Source organism: Rattus norvegicus, chromosome X, assembly GCF_021556685.1.
Source record: "Rattus norvegicus strain SHRSP/BbbUtx chromosome X, alternate assembly SHRSP_T2T, whole genome shotgun sequence".
Classification (NCBI taxonomy): Eukaryota; Metazoa; Chordata; class Mammalia; order Rodentia; family Muridae; genus Rattus; species Rattus norvegicus.
Window position 1 is genome coordinate 120,913,124 of NC_141554.1, and position 26,728 is coordinate 120,939,851.

Genomic DNA, 26,728 nt, shown 5'->3' on the forward strand with positions numbered 1-26,728 from the left:
CTACGGTGATAGAGTTGATCAAGTCTACACTGACAAGATAGGCTTTGAAAACTTAATTTTAGTAAATTCCTGTTCTCATCTAAGAACAGATGTAAATAAGTGGTTAGGTATTTGGAACTCTCTTTTCTTGATTTTTGAAACATGTCCCAGTGCACAATATTTTAGCTTCCATCAGATTTTCTGTGACAAGGACTGAAATGAATACAAGAAAGCTGCCTTTAGGGACAATATTATTCCATTGCAGTCATATGTCTTTTTTGTGAAATCATTCATTATTTTTGGTTTAGCAGTTAGGATAATTCTATTAATAGTTAATAGTAACTTATATGGTTACAATTGTTAGATACTGTTTAAGCTATCACCACTTCTCTTTTTTCATTAATTAATTTTCTTTACATTATAATCACAGTCACTACCCTCCTGTTCTGCCCTTCTGAAACTCCCCACCATTACTCCTTCGCTTTCTCATCAGAGAAAAGGAAGACTCTCTTGAATAATAACCGATTCTGGCACATCAAGTCACCAAAGGACTAGTAGGCACATCCTCTCCCACTGAGGCAAGATGAGGCAGTTCAAGTAGTGGAAAGGGATCCAAAGGCAGGCAACAGAGACCAAAACAGCCCTGTTCCAATTGTTAGAGGACCCACATGAACACAAAGCTGTACATCTGCTACAAATGTGTAGGGGGCCAGGTCCAAATCCCAGGCATGCTCCCTGGTTGATGGCCCAGTATCAGTGATTTACCATTGCCCCTCTTAGTTGACTCTGTAGGTCTTCTTGTGTCCTTGTTCCTCCCCTCTCAATCCTTCCCCCACCAAACTCTTTCTTAAGACTCCAAAGCTCACTGCTTTTCTGTGATTTCTTGTTAACAAAGGCATTTACAATAAAAGTGTAGTTTAATATTTGCTTTTTGAAAACGGATGATTGCACTTAAATTCTAAAACAAGATTTTTTGTTGTCCTTGCCCTTCAGCGTATCATAAAATGCTGTAGACCAGCTTCAAACTGGGGTCCATACCTGGAAAAACATCGTGGAGAGAGATATAAAGACATGGCTGAACCTGCAAAGGAGACTGACCACGAAATACCTACTATTAGTGGCACTAGAAAACCAGAATGAGATGTCACTTTTGAAAATATCGAATTGTTCTATAATGTGATTTTGTAGAGTAGGGGGAATTTTTAATTTATTTGTATGTTAATCAACTAGGGGGATGTACTTGCCATGTTCAGTACAGGATTGTAAGTACTTTTACCACTTAATCAAGAATGAAATGTTAAAATGTGAATTTATCAGTCTTTAGTATTAGGATTAACTATTTGTTAGTTCATATACCCAGTTCTGTTTTGCAATAACATTTTGTAAATATTACTGTAATGTTTTTTTGTTTTTGTTTTAGTTTGGTTTTAGTGTACTGAAGGTCTCCTGTGAGATGCTTACTTAGGAAGTAGTCATACTTTGTACTTTGTGATTTTAAACCCATTGTTTCTGTGTCTTAATATGGACCTTTCTCTTTCATAGAATGGAGGAAATAATGTCAGCATATTTAAAAGCAAGTGTTACACAGGTAAAGTCCTTACTTATAAATGTCACGAATAGGGCCCGGGGAGATTGCTCAGTGACAGGAGTAATGGCTCTTGCAGAATACGTAGGTTCAATTCTCAACATGAAGGTGACTAATACCATCTATAACTCTAGTTTCAGGAGACCCAATGTCCTCTTCTGACCTCTATGACACTCACATGCATGGTGCATATACAAACAGGCAAAACACCCACACACATAAAATAAAAATGAATAAATGTCTTTATCCAAAGAAGTGTCACACATATGCAGGAAAAGTACTGTATGTGATACGAGGATTGATGTTTAATATATGATCCAAATATGTCTAAACATGTTATCAATTTATTATGTATCATGTTTTCTATTTAAACTTTGCAGTTATACTCTTTCTTTAGAGTGAAATGATACAAGGAACAGGGAGCCAGAAAGTGATAAGCCTAGGAAATGAAATATTGAAATTCTGAATACTTATTACCCTTCAGAATATCTTTATTCATTAAGTTGTATTTGGAATAAAACCATGACACATTTAATTTTTATTGTGTTTCAGAAAACAAGTAGTTCATTAAATTCTCCGAATTGTAGATTCAACTGCAAATAGAATTTGTATGAAATTGTTACTAACAATGTGACTTTAAGTAGGGCATTTTTGATAATGATATATGTCTAACAGATCGGGGGCAATAAACTTGCCTTTTATAGATTTGATTTTGCCTAAGAATAATAAAGTATTCACATATGAATTGATGCTAATTGTCAATTGTCACCAATAAAAGTTTTATACCCTGTTTTCCTCACAAATGATTATATACTTTGTGCTTTATTATGTATTTTTTATCTATGGTTTAAATATCACAGCTTAAATATATAGTAAGCTTTTCAAGAGTAACGGTGAGCTTTAGGAGATTAAAATACTGAAATTTTAGGTATCATTTTCTGTGGATGTGGACTTGCATTCAAGGGGAGAACGAGTCCCATTGTTTTCATAAAATTATCAAAGGAACCTATGACTGAACAATAAAAAAATTGAACTTTTAAGAACCATACACTGCTAGCTATTTTATACTTGGCAAGTGATTACCAAGAAGGAATAAATTCTCATGGAGCAAAGAGATTAATGTGTCTCTTTAATTCGTACAAGTAATCAATCCTGAAAAGAGGTGGCACGAAGGTAAAACAATAGGCCTATGAGTAATTCATCTCAATGATTCAAATATAAGATGAACTTTTGTTGATACATTGAAGGCTTTCCTTGTGGATATATTCAATGCTGTGAGATTAAATCCTAGTTAGACGTCATTTTATAGAATATTATGTGAGATAGATGACACACTAAAGCTTAGGAAACATACTCTTCACTGTAAATCAAATCATATTAAAACTTGCTCCTGGTATATTTTTAGTGCTATTTCAGGGTTCAATTTTTCACCAAGTAAATATATGCATGCACTTTTTAGAGGTAAATCTGTGTGGAAAATTTGGGCTGGGAGAGGATAAAATTGAAATAATTGTTTTTCAAAAGTTGGTTTGAGTTAAAGACTTGTATCACTACCTTCGAGTGTGAAAAAATAGATCTTAATCACCATTTTAATTTATGGCAAATATATATTGCAGTCTGGCAGATGACAATTCTTTTTACTACAAAGATTTTATAATAAGAGTAGGCAGTCAGTCACCAGCATAATAGAAAACCTTTCCATGTCACTGCTCTCCCTTTGATGATACTTGTAGACAAATGCAGTATTAGGCTGCTCTCCTTTAGATGAAAAGTTTCAAATTTAAATGAAATAATTCTTGTTATTTTGTAAGCTCTACATTTTTGAACTGACTTCCCTTTTTAACTATATGCTTCTACATCCTTTGCTATAATATATAATTAAGTGTATATAAACTATTAATTCTATATTATATAATTAATTATAATTTATCTAATTAATAATATATTAACCAATTCCTGTAATTGAATCGTAAAACAAAATGCCAGCGAAGCAATAAATGTCTGGAATTTGGATCTGACACCCACTTTCTTTTAATGCCTCATTTTTTTTAGTGGCCACAAGCAACTGAACATCAGTGTTTTAATTGTTGCTATCGCTGTCAGAATCCTTGACAGGCTTTCTAGTGGGTTTCTTGATGACTTTCACACAATCGTACAAGCCTTTCATCAACATGAACTGCTCTAGTCTGTCAACCTTGCTGTCAAATGAATTCATTTTGACCGATGCTTGCTGTTTGCCAGGAACAGGTCGAATACCACCACCACTGGCCAGAAGTTTTCGGTTGATGCTAAGTGGTACGAATGGAATATGATTTCGCATTGACATAGTGACTCTTTTCCCTCCAGGGTACAATGGCTTGGAAGGTCTTTTTTCCATGATTACCTGTAAATAGAATTATATCGTGATTTATCAGAGCCTGGCAACTGGATCCCACCTCATGTCAATTTAATTATAAAATCCAATTGATTTACCTTAAGAACGAGATTAGAAATGTTTTGAAGGGTGACACCAATTCACAAGAGTGTTTTCCGTGTGTGTGTGTGTGTGTGTGTGTGTGTGTGTTGGGGGAAAGCTCAAAGAAGTTGCCTTGTTATCCTACATAAATTTTCCAGGAAGTCCAGTAGTAGCTTTAACCAATGCCCTTGATTTTTATATAAAAACATATCACTGATACTTTAAACACCACATTTAGACATGAAATAACTGAATATATATACATATATATATATAAAGTTCCTACTTTGCAAGCTAATAAAATTAATAAAATAAAATAAATGGAATCATGGTGGCCATTCATGCAGTTGCCCATAACACATATATAGTTGAAGGAGTCCTGGCGTTAGAAAAAAGAGACCAGGGTTGATAGTAACTTGACATAGCAATGGGGTGGTTCAGAGTGCAAAAGGAAAAATGAGAGAAGAGGGATTAATTTTTAAAATGAAAGTGTGGTTTTAAGTTTGGATTTATGGTTTACTTTGAATTGATTTTTTGTACATGTTAAAAGGTAAGGAATTTACTTCAATATATAGGTATAGGTAGGATCTTCTGAAATGAGAGTAGTATAACACAGGGAAGAGATCCAAGTATGAACAAAGAGAACATGAAAATAAAACGTTTTTGCACAGGAAGTATATTATCAGTGGAACAAACAGCTTGCAGAATGGGAAAGGAGCTTCACCAGATATATGTCAAAGAGGGAGGGGTGGGGGAGGGGAGGGGGAGGGGAGGGGGAGTAAAGGGGAGGGTATAACAGGGGGTGGGGGAGGGGAGGGGGTGGGAGGGGGGAGTAAAGGGGAGGGTATAACAGGGGGTGGGGGAGGGGAGGGGGTGGGAGGGGAGGGGGAGGGGAGGGGGGAGGGGAGGGGTGGGGAGGGGAGGGGGTGGGAGGGGAGGGGGAGTAAAGGGGAGGGTATAACAGGGGGTGGGGGAGGGGAGGGGGTGGGAGGGGAGGGGGGAGTAAAGGGGAGGGTATAACAGGGGGTGGGGGAGGGGAGGAGGTGGGAGGGGAGGGGGGAGGGGAGGGGTGGGGAGGGGAGGGGGTGGGAGGGGAGGGGGTGGGAGGGGAGGGGGGAGTAAAGGGGAGGATATAACAGGGGGTGGGGGAGGGGAGGGGGTGGGAGGGGAGGGGGAGTAAAGGGGAGGAGAGGGGAGAGGGGAAGGGGAGGGGAGGGGGTGGGAGGGGAGGAAAGGGGAGGGAAGAGGAGGGGAGGGGGAGTAAAGGGGAGGGTATAACAGGGGGTGGGGGGGAGGGGGTGGGAGGGGAGGGGGAGGGGAGGGGTGGGGAGGGGAGGGGGTGGGAGGGGAGGGGGGAGTAAAGGGGAGGGTATAACAGGGGGAGGGGGTGGGGAGGGGGTGGGAGGGGAGGGGGGAGGGGAGGGGTGGGGAGGGGAGGGGGAAGGGGAGGGGAGGGGGTGGGAGGGGAGGAAAGGGGAGGGAAGAGGAGGGGAGGGGGAGTAAAGGGGAGGGTATAACAGGGGGTGGGGGAGGGGAGGGGGTGGGAGGGGAGGGGAGGGGAGGGGTGGGGAGGGGAGGGGGTGGGAGGGGGAGTAAAGGGGAGGGTATAACAGGGGGTGGGGGAGGGGAGGGGGTGGGAGGGGAGGGGGAGGGGAGGGGTGGGGAGGGGAGGGGGAGTAAAGGGGAGGGTATAACAGGGGGTGGGGAAGGGGAGGGGGTGGGAGGGGAGGGGGGAGTAAAGGGGAGGGTATAACAGGGGGTGGGGGAGGGGAGGAGGTGGGAGGGGAGGGGGTGGGAGGGGAGGGGGAGTAAAGGGGAGGATATAACAGGGGGTGGGAGAGGGGAGGGGAGGGGTGGGGAGGGGAGGGGGAGTAAAGGGGAGGGTATAACAGGGGGTGGGGAAGGGGAGGGGGTGGGAGGGGAGGGGGAGTAAAGGGGAGGGTATAACAGGGGGTGGGGAGGGGAGGGGTGGGAGGGGAGGGGGAGGGGAGGGGTGGGGAGGGGAGGGGGTGGGAGGGGAGGGGGGAGTAAAGGGGAGGGTATAACAGGGGGTGGGGGAGGGGAGGGGGTGGGAGGGGAGGGGGAGGGGAGGGGTGGGGAGGGGAGGGGGGAGTAAAGGGGAGGGTATAACAGGGGGTGGGGGAGGGGAGGGGGTGGGAGGGGAGGGGGAGTAAAGGGGAGGGTATAACAGGGGGTGGGGGAGGGGAGGAGGTGGGAGGGGAGGGGGAGGGGAGGGGTGGGGAGGGGAGGGGGTGGGAGGGGAGGGGGTGGGAGGGGAGGGGGAGTAAAGGGGAGGATATAACAGGGGGTGGGGGAGGGGAGGGGGTGGGAGGGGAGGGGAGGGGAGGGGTGGGGAGGGGAGGGGGTGGGAGGGGAGGGGGAGTAAAGGGGAGGGTATAACAGGGGGTGGGGGAGGGGAGGGGGTGGGAGGGGAGGGGGAGGGGAGGGGTGGGGAGGGGAGGGGGTGGGAGGGGAGGGGGAGTAAAGGGGAGGGTATAACAGGGGGTGGGGGAGGGGAGGGGGTGGGAGGGGAGGGGGAGGGGAGGGGTGGGGAGGGGAGGGGGAGGGGAGGGGAGGGGGAGGGGAGGGGTGGGAGGGGAGGGGGAGTAAAGGGGAGGATATAACAGGGGGTAGGGGAGGGGAGGGGGTGGGAGGGGAGGAAAGGGGAGGGAAGAGGAGGGGAGGGGAGGGGAGGGGAAGGGGAGGGGAGGGAAGGGGAGGGGAGGAGGGGGAGGGGTGTGAGGTCATAGAGGAGAAGAGAGGAAGGGAGGGTGAGAAGATAATAGAGGGAGGGGCAAGGGAAGTGAAGGGCGATGGTGGGATGGGGTAGAATGAGAGGAGAGGAGAGGAGAGAGGAGAGGAGAGGGGAGGAGAGGAGGGGAGGGGAGGGGAGGGGAGGGGAGGGGAGGCGAGGAGAGGGATGAAGGAAGAGGATCGGGTAGGGCAGGAGAGGGGATGGAAGGGAAAGGGATGGGGTGAGAGAAGGGGAAGGGGAGGGAGGGGTAGAACAGGAGAGGCGAAGGGCAGGGGAGTAGAGGGAGAGGTAAGGTAGGGGGAAAGAGTGGATGGAGGCGAGGGGGAGGGGATGGAATTGGGGAGGGAAAGTGGAAGGGAAAGGGAGGGAAGGGGCAGGGATAGTGTGGAGGGGCAAGGGGAGTGGAGGGAGGAGTGGGAAGTAGGGGTAAAAGAGGAGAGGGGAGAAGAGAGGAGAGGAAAGAGGTGAGGGAAGGAGAAGGGAGGGGAGTAGAAGGAAAGGGAAAGGGTGAGAAGGAAGAGGGGAAGGTCAAGGGGAGGGAATGAAGTGGGGAGAGGGGGGGCAGGAAGAAGAGAATAGTAAAACAGAGCAGCCAAGAGAGGAGAGGAGGGGAGGGGAGAGGAGGAGAGGAGAGGTGAGGCAAGGCGAAGTGAAGAGATGTGAAGAGGTGCAAAAAAGAGAAGAGAAAATAGAAGTGAAGCTGATGAAGAGACTAGAAAAGAAGACAGGAGAGGGGAGAGGAGAGGAGAGGAGAGTAGAGGGGAGGGTAGGGTAGGAGAAGAGCAGAGTGAAGGGGAGTGAAGGGGAGGGGAGCGGAGCTGGGCGGGGCAGAGCAGGGAGGAGAGGGGAGGAGCAGAGCCAGGAGGATCATCTGGGAGGAGCTGGGAGGAGGGGGGTGGGGAGGAGCGGGGAGGAGGGAAAGAGGGGAGAGGGGAGCCGGGAGTGGAGGGGAGGGGGGGAGAGGAGTGGAGTGGAGTGGAGGGAAATGAAAAGAGGCCTATTTTTAACATGATGGTCTGGAACAGCAGCTTTCAGCTCCTTGGCTTTCCTGTTGTGGGTAAGAGGTTCGCTGGATAGTTAATCAAATCATTAGTGACCTATGTATATCTTCTAACTGACCACAACTTTTTTTTTTTATTAACTTGAGTATTTCTTATATACATTTCTAGTGTTATTCCCTTTCCCGGTTTCCGGGCAAACATCCTTCTCCCCCCTCCCCTTCCTTATGGGTGTTCCCCTCCCCATCCTCCCCCCATTGCCGCCCTCCCCCCATAGTCTAGTTCACTGGGGGTTCAGTCTTAGCAGGACCCAGGGCTTCCCCTTCCACTGGTGCTCTTACTAGGCTATTCATTGCTACCTATGGGGTCAGAGTCCAGGGTCAGTCCATATATAGTCTTTAGGTAGTGGCTTAGTCCCTGGAAGCTCTGGTATACACTGGTGAAAGTCTGGGGAGACCGTATGGAAAAGACATCAAATGCTCAGATTCTGTGAAAGGCGGCAGCGGCATTTGATGCTCTTCCCTTGATTCCTTTCCTCTCTCTGGGTTCCTTTCCCATCTCTCCTTTCTTATAAAGAGAAGCCCATAACCTTATTCAGCTAGTTCAATCTTAGGTCAGTCTAATCTTAGGCAGCTTACCTGATGCAGTAGCTTTAATAACGATATAATTATAACAAGTAGAGAACCACCCACTAGGAAGAGTATGATGTTAATGTTTATCATGGTATCTGCTTAGCAGGAGTAAGAGGAAGCAGCAGCAGCTAGATCTAGTAAGCCGGCTGACCGGAGTCTGGTTTCACGAGAAGTACTGCCCTTCAGCAACTGGTGATAACTGGCTTGAGCTGCCTGGTGTCCTGCCTTATATACTGCAGGTGACATCACGGCTCCTCATTGTCTACACATGCGCAACCTCATAATTAGGGTCCTCTCTCTGGCGGGACCATCCTGGATAGCAGGAAGGCAGGTGTGCCCTGGTCCCTGCCTGACTGGATGTAGGACCAGGTCATTAGCATGGAGAAGAATAATGGTGGTGGGATTCCATCAGAAAGATTCTGCGAAAAATATAGACTATAACTAGATCCATCCAATGTGTGATGTAAAAAGACTATAAATAGATCCATCCAATGTGTGATGTAAAAAGCATTTGCCCCTCCTTTGTCCCTCAAAGATACATGTCTTCTTTACAACCTCCATCACTCACTTGAAGAATGTTTAAAAACAAAGAAGAGAAACACTCAAGGTTCATTGAGTTGTGTGGTGTTATCTTCCGTAATGGGGTCCCACTCTAGGTTTGCAGAGGGCACACCATTGTCTTAGCAGTAGTCTGGGTTGTTTGGGGGGTTTTCATGGGACTCTCTCGGCCAACAACTCAACTGAATATAAACTAGACCTACCACTAGAATCCGTTTCTGGTGATAAAATAACCAGTCGAGACTGTGTGTCCCTATTACTAGGAGTCCTCATAGGCTCTCCTTCATACATTCCACGTAAGAGGAGGCAGAAACAATGTAAAAGCCAGAGGAGATGGAGGACATCAAGGGAACAAGGGCCTCTGAGTCAACTAAGGCACATCTGAGCTCGCAGAGACTGAAGCAGCAAGCCAGGGCATACAAGGGTCTATACCGGGTCCTTTATATATCATAGCTATTAGCTCAGTATTTTATGGAACTGCTGACTGGGAGAACAAGTGAATCTTCGATTCTTGACCCTGCTTTTGGAACTGTTTTTCCTGTTGGGTTGCTGTGCCCAACTTCAACAAGCTAGTTTTTGCTTCATCTTATTATATTTTGTTTTGCCATGTTTGGTTGTTATCTCTTAGGAGCCCCTTCCTTTCTAGACATAAAGGGAATAGATCCAGGTAGAAGCAGAGCTGGGAGTTGTTGTGAGGGGTAGAGGAAGGGAAACTAGAATCCGAGCATATTGTATGGATAAAGGATCTATTTCCAGTAAAAGGAAAATGAAAAAGGAAGCACAGAAGGAATGTGAATTGAAAAGAACAAACAAAAACAAACAAAATCAGAAACACTGTGAAAGGTAGAGGGAAACCAAATGTTGAGCAGCACTGCAGAATCAGAGTTCTGATCAGCATTTCTTCACGTTCCATAAGTTCTTTAGCATATTCTCCAACTTTAGCCCCTCCCCCTAGATATGCTATGTATATTCATTCATATCATTTTTGAGTTGAAAAAGTAATTTCAGCAATGTTTCTTCCTAGAACCTTCACTACAAATTTGTCCACTAAGAATGCTGATTTATGGGTGTCTTTTCTAAGTATGGAAATAAATTCAGATGTCTAATACACAGGAAATTGTATTAAACAGGAACTGTAGCTCTAAGTTACAGGCTTCCATTCCCTCACCCTCATCCACACCCCTTCATCTCCACCTCTACTCTGGTTCATGAACACCAAGTCTTTATATTTTCCAACCAAAGAATTGCAGTGCATTGGCTTCATACTAAAAGGAGCCAATAGATAGATGAATCATTGCGCTAGACAAGTTAGAGATGTTGAAGAAACTCAGTGAAATGTGAATGGTGATGCTAAACTCAAGACCCCCAACTGAAGACAAGCCGGAGAAATTGCGAGTGCATATCAGTGGGTGATCCCCAATTTCCTTGAGAAACCACTCAACTCTTGGGCACATAAATATGTAAAGAGAAGTTATTCCTTTAACTTCTTTTGTATCTTACAGTTTCCTAAAGATGACTGCAAGGCTTTCAATATTATTCAATACCTGTTTGTGAAACACGGGTGTACTCACAGCTCTGTTGTTCATGAAGTATGTGCAGGAATTAACTCTTCCTGCTGTGGGCTTTCTTCAATGTGGGACAGATATTTATAAAATATTTATAGAAGTGGATTTAAAAGTGCCGAAGCAAATAAAAACAGAGTGCTTGGTGTCTTCCCAGATGCTGGTGATATATGGAAGGCAAAGGAGGGTGAAGATACTGGCTTTGCGGTTTACTTAAATTGTGTAAGGAGAATTGAGCACGTGTGTGATTTGACATTAATAAGTCTTTGATATGTTGAATATCAAGCATGCTAGGATACAAAATAATTAATTACACTAAGATACAAAGTAATTAATTGCAGGTAGACAATGAAGACACAAAATTGTTAGGCATCTGGCTATGAACATTACCTGAAATTGAGATTTGGATAAAATTTCTTCATGATAACTGTAGTGTGCACAGGCAAGAAAGCTTTTACAAATGGTTCATACATATGCCATGCCTTAGTTTGCTTTCTATTGCTTTGATGAATACTATAATCAAAAGCAAGTTGGTGATGAACGGGTTTCCTTACATTTCCATGAGTTGATTCATCATTGAGAGAAGTAAGGGTAAGAGTTGAAGACAGGTCCTGGAGGTAGTAACTGAAACAAAAGTCATAGAGGAATGCTGTTTACTGGCTTGCTCCTCGGATTCACAATCAGCTGTCTTTCTTATAGCTCCAAGGACCATTTTCCCAGTCCTGGGCACCACCCACAGTGGTATTATGCCATTAATGTGCACGCTACAGTTAACATATACTAATGAAGAAAATCTGCCATAGACTTGCCTAGAATCCTATCTAAAGGAGACATTTTCTCAATTGAGATTTCCCCTTTCCTAATGACTTTAGCATATCAAGTTGACAAAACAAGCAAGCAAACACAAAACAAGGAAAAAACAAAAACACCTGTGTTGTTGTAAAAATATAAAAATAAAAAATAGTAATGTTGGTCTTTTACCCGGCTGGGTCCACACAGTGGTGCCCAAGATATCTGCTAGATATCTTGGCGGAAACACATCCCAGCCGCACTTTCCTACACTCAAACCCTCTCATAAAAGAACACAAAACACAATAATCTTTGACCCAATTGGTAAGATATAATTGCCCACTTAAACATACAAAGCCCGGTACTATCCATCCCTTGAGAACATTAATAACAACCTGTAAATACACAGAGCAGAATCTTTTTTTTTCCCCACTTCCTTGAGGGTGCTCCCTCACAAACCCACCCATTCACTCCCACCTCCCCACCCTGACATTTCCCTGCACTGGGGCATCAAGCCTTTATGGGACCAAGGGCCTCTCCTGCCATTGATGGCCAACAAGTCCATCCTCTGATACCTATGCAGCTGGAGCCATAGGTCCATCCCTGTGTATTCTTGGGAAGGTAGTTTAGTCCCTGGGAGCTCTGGGTGTCCGGTTGATTAATATTGTTGTTCTTATGCGGTTGCAAATCCATTTAGCTCCTCCACTCTTTTCTCTAACCCCTCCATTAGGGACCTGTTCTCAGTTCATTGATTGGCTGCGAGGATCCACCTCTGTATTTGTCAGGCACTGGCATAGCCTCTCAGGAGACAGCTGTATCAGGCTCCTGTCAGCAAGCACAGAGCAGAATCTTAACATCACCTGCCATCTTGTCCTGCCACGGCTTCTCTGCTCCTCTCTCTCTCCTGTCTCTTCTCTTCCTTCAAACTTCTCTCCCGCCCATCCTTCCTTCTCCTCCAATGACAGGCTTCCTTTTATCCTGTACCTGCCCCTCACCAGTACTTTACAAATTCAATGGGGAAAAGGTTCTGGTGAAGTCACCTGATTCCTGAGTAGTGACAGGGCAGCTGTCCTTGGGGAGGTGGAATTAACATCAAAATACAGATAGCTCCAGGGCAAACCACAATATGCCTGAATTAATACATATTCTGATTTCTGTGCTCTGACAGAAGCCCTATAATCAATGAGATCGTCAGCAACCAATTCATAATAAACCAATAGACTGCAGACTAAACCAAAAGGGAAAGTGTACACGTAGAACAAAACTCTCAACCCAGAGAGACTATTTATTATCAGCCACATATGATTCAGGTTGTCCCAGTGGCATAGTACCTAAACTTTAGGCCCTAAAGAAAAGGTGAAATTCAGCTTAACTCTTTTATCTTTTGTGAGCTTACTTTTGGTGTCCAATCTCAAGGATTGGTGCCAAACTCAAAGTCACCACATTTTCCCATAAGTTTTCTTCTAAGAGTTTTATAAGTTTACCCTATTTTGATTTAATTTTTATATATGGTAAAAGGTGAGTTCTTTCACCTGTTGCATGAGGCAATACAATTTTCTCAACGGTATTCCTTGAAAAGAAAACAGGTCCTGCAGCCATGGCCTTCACATATGTCCTAAAAATTATTGGCCACATTTAAAAAGATTGAGTTCAGAGGTCTCATTCCCATTCTATTATCTCATTTATCTGTGTTTTGTGAGCAATTATCTGCAGCATCCACTATCAAAGCATGATGAGATTCCAGGGATAGCAACTCACCAAAGTTTTGAGCTCTCCATAGGACTGTCTCCATAGCCCATAGTTTGGTGATCTCCAGTCATTTCTCAGCTAGTTCAGATTTTCCTACACTGAAAATAGTTCCAATGTAGGTTGTTGTCTATGGACTTCTTCATTGTTATGTTGTGATTTTTCTGTATTTGCATATTGCTTCTGAAATATAATGGGTGATCATTTGTTTTATGGCCTTCATTCTCTTACAGATCTGCTATTGTTTTCAGTGCTTTTTAAAGCCATTTAAATGTGGAATGGTAACTTCCAATCTTCTTTATATGCCAAAGTAGAGGTCAAAACCTTGAATAGTTTTAATTTCCTAACATTTGGTTGATGCTTCTTACATACATGTTGTAAATGATACACACCTTTTGAAAACATGAGTGCATGCTTTTTATATCACTATTTCTGAATTTGATATCAAATTAATGATATGTACATAGATCACATTGAGTGATTTTCTATCCTCTTAAAAATTGTAGAAGGGGGTTGGCCTTTGATAGGCTCTTTCCTGAAGGGAAATGGAGGAGCAGTGGAACTAGGGAAGAGGGGAAATAGGGGAGTGGGAAGAGTGAAAGGGGGAAGCTGTAGTACTGAGCCAAAGAGTCAAAGCTAGGATCAGCATACAAGAGAGAACACACAAAATTTGTCATTGGGCAAGGATTACCTTACACAGCATATTGGTTTTTTTTTTCATTTCTTAATTTCATTTTTTCATTACAGATGAATAAAATTTCATTGTGTATATTTAGGACATTTTACTATCCATTTACCAGTAGAAGAAAATATGGTATCCTTCCATTGCATTTTTAGTTTTCTTTAAAAATATTTAAATATTTTAATATATATATATATATATTCCTAGTATCAAAAATTTTAAAAAAATTTCCTGGGTCAAAACATTCTATATATTTTATATACACCACACACCACACACACATAGACACACACACACACACACACACACACACACACACACACACACACACAAAGTTCTAGGTAGTAGTAAACTGCCCAATCTTGTTGTGGGAAAGTGAACTCTTGTCCCTTAGACGAGCAGTCAAGTAATTACTTGATTAATTTAGGACCTCTTTAACCTCATTTACTTTGTTAATGCCATAAATAAATGCTTGTATATTATATATCTAACATAAATATAATTTGCACCGTGTCTTTTAAATACTAAGTATTTAAATAATACTTTTTCTGAATACATAGTTTTCAATGGACTATGTCTTTTGCCAATTTAAATATATTATTCCAGCATTTTCTAGTCTTTGAGGTATCACCTGAGAAATCCATTCATAAACATACTGAGGTATTTGCATATAATGTTTGATACTTTTACAATTCTCTGTACTTTGTTTCAAAACTTTTATTATAATATGTTAGTGTACATAACTCTTTGTTGGTCTATTTGTACATAACCATCTGTAACTCAAGTTCCATGGAATTTTATAGCCTCTTCTAGCCTCTGTGAACATGCAAGTACTACATAGACATAGAAACAGGCAAAACATCAATAAACATAATAATATTAAACAATCTTTTGGGAGTTGGCAGTGGTCAGTGCTGAAATACATACGTATTCAGCTTAGGGAGCACGGTGGAAGAGGGGAAGAAGTGCTAGCAAGTATAAATTGCTGGACATGACATCGGTGTTCAACTCATGAACTCTAAAGTGCTATGCACAAAATTGGTCTATTCAAAATTTCATCAAAGATGGGGGAGAAGCCCTCTGGGCCCTATTCTTTATCAGGTGGCTGTTGGCAGTTGAAACTGCATTGGGTGTGTGTCGGGGATCGGGCACGGGAGTTCCCTGGACCCTGTTCCTTACTTCGATCTAATATGAAGGAGGAGCTGTTGGCAGTTCAAACTGCCGTGGGGAGGAGTTCTCTGAACCCTATTCTGTACTGGACAACTTTTGGCAGTTCAAACTGCTATAAGGGAGGAGCTGTTGACAGTTGAAGCTGTTATAGGTGAGGGGTTTTCCAGTCCCTATCTTTTACTGAGGAGCTGTTGGCAGTTAACCGTTGAGTGAATCATTCTTAATGGATAAATAAAGAAATAAAACTATGGTCTCTGATAGTTTTCCCATGCTCAAGTGAGTGGCAACCCATCCATACACATATGAGCAGCATTAATTGTAATTAAAGGATTATAAAGAGAGGGCTTGAAATCCAGAGGGGATTGGAGGAACCTGGGGAGGTGGAGGGGGAAATTTGAGTTAGATCACATATCATGTATGTATGCATGAAGTTCCCACGAGCTGGAGAGATGGCTAAGTGGTAAGGAGCACTGAGTACTCTTTGTCTGAGACCCAGGTTCAGTTCCCAATGGCCACATGGTGGCTCACAACCTTTAATTTCTAATTCCTGAGAATATCACACTATCTTGTGGCCTCCATGGGCAACAGGTACCCAATTTGTGCACATAATCCACGCATGCAAATACTCATACACATAAGTTAAAAATATCTTATGTCTGATGTATTATAAATGTTATATGTATTGTAGATGTGAGAAGAGAACAAGTTAGAGAAAATGCAGAAGGGATGGATCAGTACCATTTACACACACACACACACACACACACACACACACAATTGGGAGATATTCTATGTTCATGGAGTAGAAGACTTTGTAATGTTAAAATACTGATACTCGACAAAGCAAGCCATAGAGTAAATAGGTTCCAAGAAGATTTTTTTCCATAGAAAAGTGAAAAACAACCCTAAAATTCATATGAAGTCAGAGAAGTGCCTGGGTGTTCATAGTAATCTTGAGACTGGAGGAAAGCAGAAAGACTCACTTACAAATTTCAACCTATAATATAAAAGTTTCCTGATTAAAGCAGAATGGCAGAAGAGCATAACAACACACTTAGGGATCAACATGTTTCACTCATATTTCCCATACTGGTGAAAGAAAACTCTTGATATTTTGCTATGGCATCATTTTAACTCCTTTATAGAAGGCAATGAAATATATTTCTGGTTGTCGATATTGAGTATCTCCTGTGCTTAAGACCATTTCTATCTTCTTTTTAATTTTTTTCTATGTATTTTGTGTTTTGCCTGAATATGTATGTGCACCTCATGTGTATGTGGTGCCCATGGGCGCCAGGAGAGTGTCTGATCCCCTGGAACTAGAGTTATGTGGGTGCTTGTGATTGAATTTTGTTCCTCTAGAAGAACATCTAGTGTTCTTAGTCACTGAGCATCATTCCAGTACCTATTTATGTATTTTGAAAGAAAAACATTAAGCAGCCTTCCAAAATGTCACTCTCCGATAGCTATAGGGTATACAATTAAAGAAGTACGAAATTTCAGTTCCACAAAATTGCAATGTTATGTGAATTCTTATAAAGTTATCTGTAGTTGAATAGAACTTCCCATTATTTGAATTTATCTTTTACTTGGATACTTTTTTAAGCATGGGAAGATTTATTTTTGCTACTTTAAGAGACATTGTCACAGTGAAGTCAAGGCCCGCCTGGAAGGTAAGGCTTATACTTATGATTGGTTCTTTTTTCTTTTTCTTTCTTTTTTTTTCAGTGCTGGGCATTGAACATAGAACCTTGATCAGGTGAGGCTGTGCTTAACCACATCTCCAGCTATTTGGTGGGATGCAAAATATTGCCCATGTATCTATTAGAAACATCGCTTCTTCTTGGTTAATTATTATCTCTCCTAATATCTTATTAAGAAAGAGAGGAAAACAACTCATGAATTACTTCCAAGTAGCCACATGTTTGTTCTTTACTTTCACTTAGAGTTTTTGTCACAAGTCCATTGTTCACTTAGGAACAGCACCTTTTTAAGTTTCTTAAGTCTTTCTTGAAAGGGTCAGGCATTTTATAATAACTAAATAAATAACTCTCAGGATAGAAGGCATCAGTAGGTCCCTTTGCCTGAGAGCTTAGGTGTTTTGACTGCTTTAAAAATATAGTCGTTCTTAAAAATTTGTCTGCTAAGCTAATGAGATTATTTGAGACAAGTGTAACTAATGTGCTGTTTTCTTTAACCAAAATAACCAACACCTCTTCCAGCTCTTCTGTAAACGCAGAGATAAATAAAAGCATCACTTCTAACTTCAAAATTCTCAGGAAGAATTCTTGGGTGTTTGAATATTTTATTATTTATTATTTTATCTATTACGGGCATGCATTTGACTATGCCAGTTGATTAGCTCTATCCACTATCTGATTTCCAGAAGTTGAGGTCAGGTTATTTTGCTTGGTAGCACGCACTTTTACATATTTTCAATATTTTTAATGTCTGAACTAAGGGGATGGCAAGATGGCTCAGCTGTTAGGAACACTGGCTGCTCTTGTAGAGGATCAAGGCTAAATTCCCAGCATGCATATGGTGGCTCTCTATTATCTCTAACTCTAATCCCAGAGTGTCAGAAGTCCATTTTTGACCTTATGACCTTTGCCAGTTCCAGGTATGTGCACAATGCACAGATATACATTTAGGCAAAATGCCAATGCACATAAAATAATCAATAGGCATCTAGAAATCAGTTCCGGTTTCTCTTGGCTTTACCTTACCCCGTCTTTCTAGTCTTGTGCATAGCTTCCTGAAATATTTTTGAGTTCAGAGTATCTCATCATAATGTGTGTAGGCAGTTTTGCTCTTAATTATTATTTTGTTAAAGTTTTTAGTGTCTTTCTCCAGTTTCCTAAGTGGAGCTACTCCTAGGCATTGTTTTCTGAAGCCAATAACTCTAGTAATTTATACGTCAGCAAACCACTGCTTGTAAGTCAGAATGGCGTTCTGATTAAGAACAGTTTTAACCAAAGAGGATTCTGTATAGGTTGGAAAACCACATAAGCAAAGTTTCTAGTTAATGTTGTGTTTCAAGAACATAGCTAGAATAAGGATCTCTTGTACTATTATGTTTTATCTTAAATAAGTTTACAACAACCTTTCCCTTTTATGATAAACTTTCCCTTTGGTGAATTCTAGAGAGAAGAGGGGAGAAGACAGTTTTGGAGGAGGAAACTCAGATTGTCTTTGTGGAGAAACAAGTACAGAGAATAAACAGGAACAGGGATGGAGAAAAATTAGTATTTATCTTTAGCTTTGATGCAACCTCTAAATTTTTAACATTGGTTTTCTGTCATTTTTTCACATCTTTACAAAACTTTGTTAGTCTTCAAAACTCTAATTTGTGGTACGTTAACAATTCTATATTTCAGATGCTCTACAATTTCAACTACTTTTTAATATACTTCCTATTAATCATCTTCTGGTTTATTTCCCAGGACTTCTAGCTTAGAACTCAAAAGAAATACTTTAGGAATTATACAAGCCATAGAGTTGGCTCCAAAGCTCTCAATGCAAAAACATAGGATTTACTCCAGAGATAATAAAACATGGTTTATTCTGAGCCACCTATGAGTGATCGTGGCCCAACAACAGAATCATGTTTCACTGTGGAAAACTTTTTTTTGCCACAGAAAAAGGGAAAAGTCATAAATCAATGCATTTACCAGATACATTGCAGGTTATTAGGTAGCTCCCTTGCTGTAGAATGGACAAACATCTTTTATGGCTTTCATATGTATCTTAGTTACTTTTCGGTTCTTAAGAACAACTTATGTTTTATTTTGGTTCAATGTTCGAGGTACAGTTCCTTGTGGTAAAGGAACTAAGGCAGCAGGAGCTTGAAAGCAGTTGGTCATGATGCATTAGAATCTGGAAAGAGAAGGGGATGGATGCTGGTGCCTTCTCCTTTTTATGCCGCACAGGATCCCAGCTCAGGGACTGGTGCAGTCCAATTTTAGAGTGAGTCCTCAAACTGTTCACTGTGATTGCTTACACAAATCCCCAAAGGCTAAAAAGGTCTGTTACAGGTGTGTATTTTGTATCCTAGTTGAGTCTAGATTTTATCAACTTGAGACTCACAACTAACTAGTCACAATAAGTTATAAAATTCTTCACTTTAGAATTAGGGGAAGACAGAGATATCCTGTGTTTTATAGAACATTTTAGAAGTTTTACTTAGTAATAAGAATATTGGGTCAGACATGGAGGTTAGTAGTAATTGACTATCAAAGAGAGTAAAGATAGTTCTACATAATATTTCTTTTGATTTGCAACACTCCCACTCTCCACAATTACAATGTCCTTGTTAACAAATAAATATGTAGAATTTTAATCACAAGCATGGCTTATTTACAGAAACTCAGTACACGATTCATTTTTTTGGACAAGTACCCCAAAATAAGTAAAAATATTTACTAATTTTAAGTATATGAACTCTCTCTCTCTCTCTCTCTCTCTCTCTCTCTCTCTCTCTCTCTCTCTCTCTGTGTGTGTGTGTGTGTGTGTTGCCATAGAGGTTAGAAGACAGTATTTGATTTGAACTGTAGCTATAGAATGGTTGTAAATCATCATGTGGATACTGGGAACTGAACCCAGGTCCTCTGAGTGAGCAACAAGTGCTCTAAATCACTGAGCCATCTCTCCAGCTTTAAGTGTCCCATTTTTTATTTGTGGAGACCAAATGATGCACAGTGCCTATGGAAGGGTCATTCTTCAGATTTCATAAGGATGAGACTAAGTTTTCAGGAAAGCAGTCTTTTGAGAGGAAATAGTATTTAAAGTCATTAGGAGAGATATCCTTCAATCTGGACCAGAACAGTGCTGTTAGCCATCAAACTTCAAGACTGCATTTTTCTTACTCTGTGTCTGATATAATATTTACATATGACATATAATGGGAGATTAACCTTCAAGGCAAACTAGGACAGTCAAAGCATGACCTAAAGATAGAATTATTATACTGTGTGAGGCAAATAGGCATCTTAACCAACTGAAAATATTCTGCCATTGTATATACTGGAAGAGGTTTCATGAATTCTTAATGCCACAAAAGAAGACAAAAGTGTAAACCAAAAATTTCATACATACATCAGTGAGGCAGCTGGTAGGTAGACTACAGCAGAACAGCAGAATATTTTAACGCATTTCAGATGTTACCTTTTTTGTATTTTTGCAATTTTTTTTAGGATTTTTTTTTAGAAGTGGTATATTGTCTAACCATATTTCAGAAGACTTACTAGACACAAAGGTATTAGGCACAAAATAGATTTGGCAATGGCTATTAAGAGAGTTAAATATAACGTAAGATATTTTCTTTTTAATCTACAACATCCATTCTCCCCACAATCAAGAAGTTGTAGTCAATTATTCTAAGGGGTATTTAATGCACATGCGACTATTTCAGAAAATACCTGAAGAAAAATCTATGGTATTATAGTTGTTTTCTTTTTGTGTATTTAAGAGATTTACAGGTATCAAAATAGATAAAACATAAAAAAATTATGGTTTGATGCTTTAATTGGTCCTCATATGCTAAGTTTTCAAGTATAACCGAACCATGGTTTCTTTGAAAATGGTTCTTTTGCTTTCATTTAGTTTTAGTTTAAGCTGTAGTAGAAATCCAGAGACAAGGGCACAAGTATCTTAGGTTGGCCTAAAACTTGTTACAAAGCAGTGGACAATCTTGAACTTTTGATCCTCCAGGCTTCATCTCTTGAGTGCTAAAATTATGGATATGGGCCACCATGCCTGGCTTATGTTGTACTGGGAATTGAGGCCAAGTTTTCATGCATGCTACGCAAATACTCTATTGAGTTATATAACAAAACATAAAATACAGTGATTTCAATAAATGGCAGTTGGCTATGAGGTAGGAAATCTGGCACAAGAAGGAGAGCCTTAAAAGTGTATGTCGAACCCAGAACAGTTACCTCACCAAATAGTGTATGGTGCCACGTTTGTTTCAGTAATCAGAATGTATGTATGAAGCTGAAGCAAATGAAGTTAGGAAATGAGTGAGCAGTACATCTAGATAAAAATTTATGATTATTCTACTAAAGATAGGAGGAAAATAATTATCACTAGACTATGCATTCAACTGTTAGACCTTCTAAGGATAAGATGTACATTTTCTCTTAGAAACCCCATAATCTTGTGAGAATTGACCACAAATGAGGTGACCCATTGGTGAAGCATTCTATAGGCATTTGAGAATTAAGGAAAAGGAGCACTGTTGCATTAACCATTTCAGTATAGCACCAATGGATCTCTTCAACTGTGACTTAGTAAAAATTGTTAAAAACTAGATTTTCTTTCCCTATTTTATTCTCCGAGAACCCAGCTTAATCATGGTTGCTCATGGCCATGCACTAGGATGCACCACATTGACTGTTTACATTTTGACATGTTTCTATTAACTGCCGTAGCGTTATGCTGACTGAAAGAAAAGCAGGGCATGCCAGGTATATTGTATAATACTAAATTCTGACAAACTACACTGAAACTGAGACCTTCTTTTTATTTTACATCAGATCTCAATCAAAATAAAAATGAACAAAGAATCTTTTCTGATTACACATTATCTTATCACACATTTGGTCAACAGAAGGCATTGTAGAAGAAGTTCATTTCTACAACCATTTGTGTTGCTCTAACATTTTAACTATATAATCTTTAATAGTTGGAGTTGCACCATATTATTCAATAAAGTAAATAAGTAGAGTGTTGCTGATCTACAAGACCATAATCAGAGATCACTGAAAATAAATTACTATAGCATTGTGTGCTGAAGATACCTCAAATCAGTCCTGTGCTACAAGTGAGACCCAACCCTCACAGTCATGCAACTTAAAACTACCTTTACCTCCAGTTACAGGGTTTTGAGTGTCCTTTTCTGGACTTCACCGCACTTGCATGCTTCTGTTACGAATAACTCACACAGGCATGCACTTAAATAAAACAGTTTTTAAAATTACATTAATCATATAGAGTAAAAATTATTATATCATGTATTTTATTTCTTTTAAAATGAATAAAGAATATGTATGCTGTGAAAAAGTCGAACACAACAGAAAAATTTTGAGTCTCTACCTGCATCTTGCTCTTAAGTTGTAAAACAGTTTACTGCGTGATTAAAGAAAATAGTTTATATAACCTAAATAAGATGCCTATTTTGAGTGACATTTAAAGTTCACTGTTAGTGACCTTTTGGTCTGGATCATATTAAGGCACGAGAGAAAGAATTTACTGCCTTTACTAAAAGAATAAGAGACATGTTCTTTCTCAACTAAAAAAAATCACTTTTACTTGTTTGTGTGTTGCCCTAAAAGAACATTATAGAGCTAGATGTGACATAAATTGAAAAACATGTACAAACACACTCCAAAAATGATCTGTGTAGTCATTATTCCACTTTTTCTCAATTGGCATTTACTAAATATCTCTTTTCTTGGAGTACTATGTGAGATGATGAATTTATGGCTCTGAATAAAAGACACAAAAAATCATCCCACTAGTAGAGTTCGAAAGAAAAAATGCAAATTCCAAAACTGACATGATTTATGGTGTCTTATGTTCATGATAAATTTATATGTATCAAGTAATTTCAAGAAATATCAGATTACATTTAATAAAAAAATTGTCATAATATGTTTTTAACATTAAAAATCCCTACCGTAAAATCTTGGCCATATACCGCAGAAGAAAGTTAGAAATGAGTATGTTTAAAATGAGACTAGCATTCCAAAATAAAATACCAAGACAAATCACATAAAAGGCAATATTAAAATGAAGATATGACTAACTAAAATTCGCATTGTAAGAGAACACCATTTTCAGAATAGGAATACGATGAATTTCAACAGATATTTTTAATTAACAATGCAAAGCACATGCTTTTTTAAAAAATTAACAAATTTGTCAGACATTGGTGGCACACGTTTTATACTCCCAGCACTCTTGAGGCAGAGGCAGGCAGATCTTTTTGAGTTTGAAGCCAGCTTGGCCTACAGAGTGAGTTTCAGAACAGACAAAGCTAAAACAACAACAAATACAACAACAGAACACCCAAACAAACAAAAAGACAAATTTAATATTAGTATTGATTTTTATATGCATCAGTGTTTTATTTCTGTGAATGTACAAAGCGTAAGGACTTGGTGCACATGGAGGCCAGAAAGCATTGGATTCACTGGATGGTTAAGAGGTGGTTGTGAGCCACCATGTGGGTGCTGGTAGCAAAAGTTGAGTCCTGTATAAGAAAAACAGATACTCTTAAGTGCAGCAACATCTCTTCAGCTCCAACACACACTTTTAAAAATCCTGGAGACTAAGCTGGGGACCCCAGTGGAGGAGTTAGAGAAAAGACTGAAGGAGCTGAAGGGGTTTGCAACACATAGGAAGAACAACAATATTAACCAACCAGATCCCCACCTCCCAGAGCTCCCATTGACTAAACCACCAACCAGAGTACACATGGACAGAACCATGGCTCCAGCTGCATATGTAGCAGAGGATGACATTGTCCAACATCAAGCCCTTCGTCCTGTGAAGACTTGTTTCTCCAGTGTAGGGGAATTCCTTGGTGTTGAGGTGGGAAAGGGTAGATGGTAGGGGGAGCACTCTCATAGAAGCAGGGGGAGGGGGTATGAGAGAGAGGGGGAAATCGGGAAAGGGGATAACATTTGAAATGTAAATACATAAAATATCCAATAAAAAGTAAATTAAAAATTCCTGGGTATGGAAGCGTATATCCTTAAAATGATGACTTTCAGACAAAAATAATAACCAATGTAATCTTTAACAATGATGCACTAGAGTTACTCTAATCAGAAATCAAAAAAGTGGTACAAAAAGTGGAAAACATATTGGTACATTAGTTCAATACTAATATTACAGTGAATTCAGGAAGAAATATTCACGTAGAAACCACAAAACATCAAATTTAAAAATCTTAGAATTCACGAGAAAGTTTTTAGAAAAGTGGCAAGTGCAAAGAATAAAATTTTTTATATTGATAATAATTAATTGGCAAATACAGGAGGAAACAAAGGACCTACTTTCAGTGATCACATGCGATACAAAATACTCAGAGTCAAACCATAAAACATGCTGCACAGAGAGTTACAAAACTGTGCTGGAAGAGAGATAACATTTACGTAAACTTATGTACAAGAATAATATGTTCCTGGATGGGAAGACTAAACATAATAAACGTGCCAAAGTTCCCAAAACTCAGATGTAAGTTTATTGTGATCCAGACTGAAATCCCTACAGGATTTTTCGAAGTTGAGAAAGAATTTGAACATTCATCTGGAAGTTTTTAAAAGTGAGAAAGCCAAGAACATTTTTTAACAAGTAAAAGAGAAGATACTACTTGCTTTCTGAAAAATGATCAAAGAAACATTCTTTTTTTAAAAGAATTCTGTGGTATTGTTATAGGAATGTGCAGGTGTGGAAAGAGACTGAAACTCAGACTAAAGATGAATATCCTGTTAGAAAACTATCAACTACCCAGAATAAGAAATATCATTGAGAAAATATTATAGCAATATTCAACCTAATTAATAACAACAAAGGTAAAGGAAGTTTATGTACTAGCATGTTTTGCACTTATGGTTCCTGAAATAATAATTCTATGTAGTGTTGTTGATATTGGTTTGTCAGCAGAAATTCAACCACTACATTTTTTCCTAACTTGTATATTTGATTTACTATTATTATTATTTAATAGACACACATCTTTACTACTATACCTGAACTTTGCATTTCTCTGATATTTGCATATCTGCATGCAATTCTCACTATCTGACCACCATATTTCTTTTTCCTCTTGTCCTTGTAAACATTACAGTGAATACAATTACATTACATTACATTACATTACATAATTATGTTACAGTACAAAATATTCACACTGAAGACATAAAAAGATCAAACATAAAATTCTTGGAATTAATGAGAAAATTTTTAGTAAACTGGCAGCTGCAAAAATAAAAATCATATATTAATAATCATTAATTGGCAAATGTAGGAGGAAACAAAGAACCTAATTTCAATGACTTCAAAATACACAAAATCAAACAATAAGCCTCAATTGAGGGAGTCTCAATGTTGCCTCCATAGGTGTGTGTGTGTGTGTGTGTGTGTGTGTGTGTGTGTGTGTGTGTGTGTGTATGTGAGTGAGGTAGTTTCTTGGTTGCTTATTTGATGTGGGAGTGCCTAGTCTAGTGAGTAGTTCTTGCTCTGATTTGTTATCCTAGTTTGCATAAGGAAGTTAGCTGAGAAGGCCGTGTAAAGCAGGTCATAAGTTCGTTCCTCCATGTCCTTTCTTTCAGTTCCTTCCTTGAGTTCCTGAGTTGACTTCTGTTTATCATGGACTACAACCTGTAGGCTGAAATAAGCACTTCCTTCAACAAGTTGATTTTGAACAAGGTGTTTATTACAGTGACAGAAACCAAACCAGCACTCCCTCAATCCCTATCGTCTTTCCAGGTCACAAGTATTTCCATCCTGCTTACAGAGCAATTTTTATTAACTTTGTTCACATTTGAAAGAGAATATGTGATGTTTATTTTCATCATTAGCATACTTTACTTAGGGTGATGTTCTACAATTTCATTCATTTTGCTGTAAGTAACATGATTTCATTACTCATCAATGAATAATACTAACCTATAGTATAAATACCTTATATTTTCTCTAGACATCTATTTGTTGATGGGTACCTAGGCTGACACATACTTATTATGAATACTATTATAACAGGCATAGGTATGTTGGCATATATTTTGTACATTGGCTTCATTTCATTAATATGCCCAAGATCATAAGCTAGCTTTCCTTTGGGTTGTCTCCATACTACCTTTTATTTCCACTAACAGTATATGAGAATTCACTTTTAATCACATTCTCAGGAGAACTCATTTTTCTTTTAATCATAGCCATTCTAAATAGGATGAAATGGTATTTCAATGTAAATTTGATTCACGTTGTCTAGATGATGTTCAGCATTTTTGTATATTTATTGACCATTTGAAATTTTATTTTTGAGGAATATTTGTTCAGATCATTTACCCAATTTTAAGTTGGATCTTTTGGGTTATGATTATTAAGGTTATTTATTCTTAATGTATTCAGGGTATTAATTATCAGTTCAATGAGTAGCCTGCAGAATTTTCTCTTCTGATAATTGCTGTTTTCTCTGGTGGCCATTTCCTTTACTATGAGCCCTTGTACTTTAGTGTAATGTTTATTTTTGGTTTATTCTTTTGGAGACCTATCCTGAAAACTATGTCTTACACTAATATCTTGAAACATTTCTTCTATTTTTCTAGTAGCCTCAGAATTTGAGGTTTTATATTTAGGTCTTTGGTCAATGATAAATTTATTTTGTATAAAGTGAAAGATGGAGGGAAGAAAACTGTCAATATGAGGATATGGTTTTGTTGGCACCGTTTGTAAAATAAACTGTTTTCTAGTGCACATTTTTGGAAACATTGTGTATAAACAGCAGTATATAGATGTAGGGGAGCTTTTGGGTTTCCCATCCAAGTACAGAACAGGCCTGATGCTACTTAGCTTCTGATATCAGACACATTCGGGGCAGTTATGTCTGAAGATGATGCCTGCAATATCCCTGGACTCTCTATTCTAATACTTTTGTTCATGTGTCTGTTTTTATAGATATATAATTTTGTTTGGGTTACTGTGGATGTAAATTACGTCTTAAAATCAGTTATTAGTGTAGATGAGTCGACTGGGACTGCACAGTTTATGGTCAGTTGTTCTTTTCATTTTCACTTCTGTATTACT

General features: G+C 39.8%; 1 protein-coding gene and 1 long non-coding RNA gene across 3 annotated transcripts in view; one reads left to right on the forward strand and one right to left on the reverse strand.

Annotated features, from left to right (window-relative positions):
- The window catches only part of Slc6a14 (solute carrier family 6 member 14), a 60,358-nt gene extending 57,989 nt beyond the window's left edge, over positions 1-2,369 (forward strand). Inside the window, exon 14 of one of the 2 annotated variants that reach the window (XM_087599329.1) lies at positions 973-2,369. In XM_087599329.1, the coding sequence (XP_087455455.1) occupies positions 973-1,119 (147 nt within the window). In that variant the 3' untranslated portion in view covers positions 1,120-2,369. 2 annotated transcript variants of the gene reach the window in all.
- Positions 2,370-3,577: 1,208 nt separating this feature from the next.
- On the reverse strand, positions 3,578-8,634 carry LOC147998338 (uncharacterized). Its single transcript, XR_015646702.1, has 2 exons — positions 8,411-8,634; positions 3,578-3,947 (listed from the first exon to the last, which is right to left on the reverse strand). It is a non-coding gene; the product is annotated as an uncharacterized LOC147998338 (long non-coding RNA).
- Positions 8,635-26,728: the final 18,094 nt, after the last annotated feature.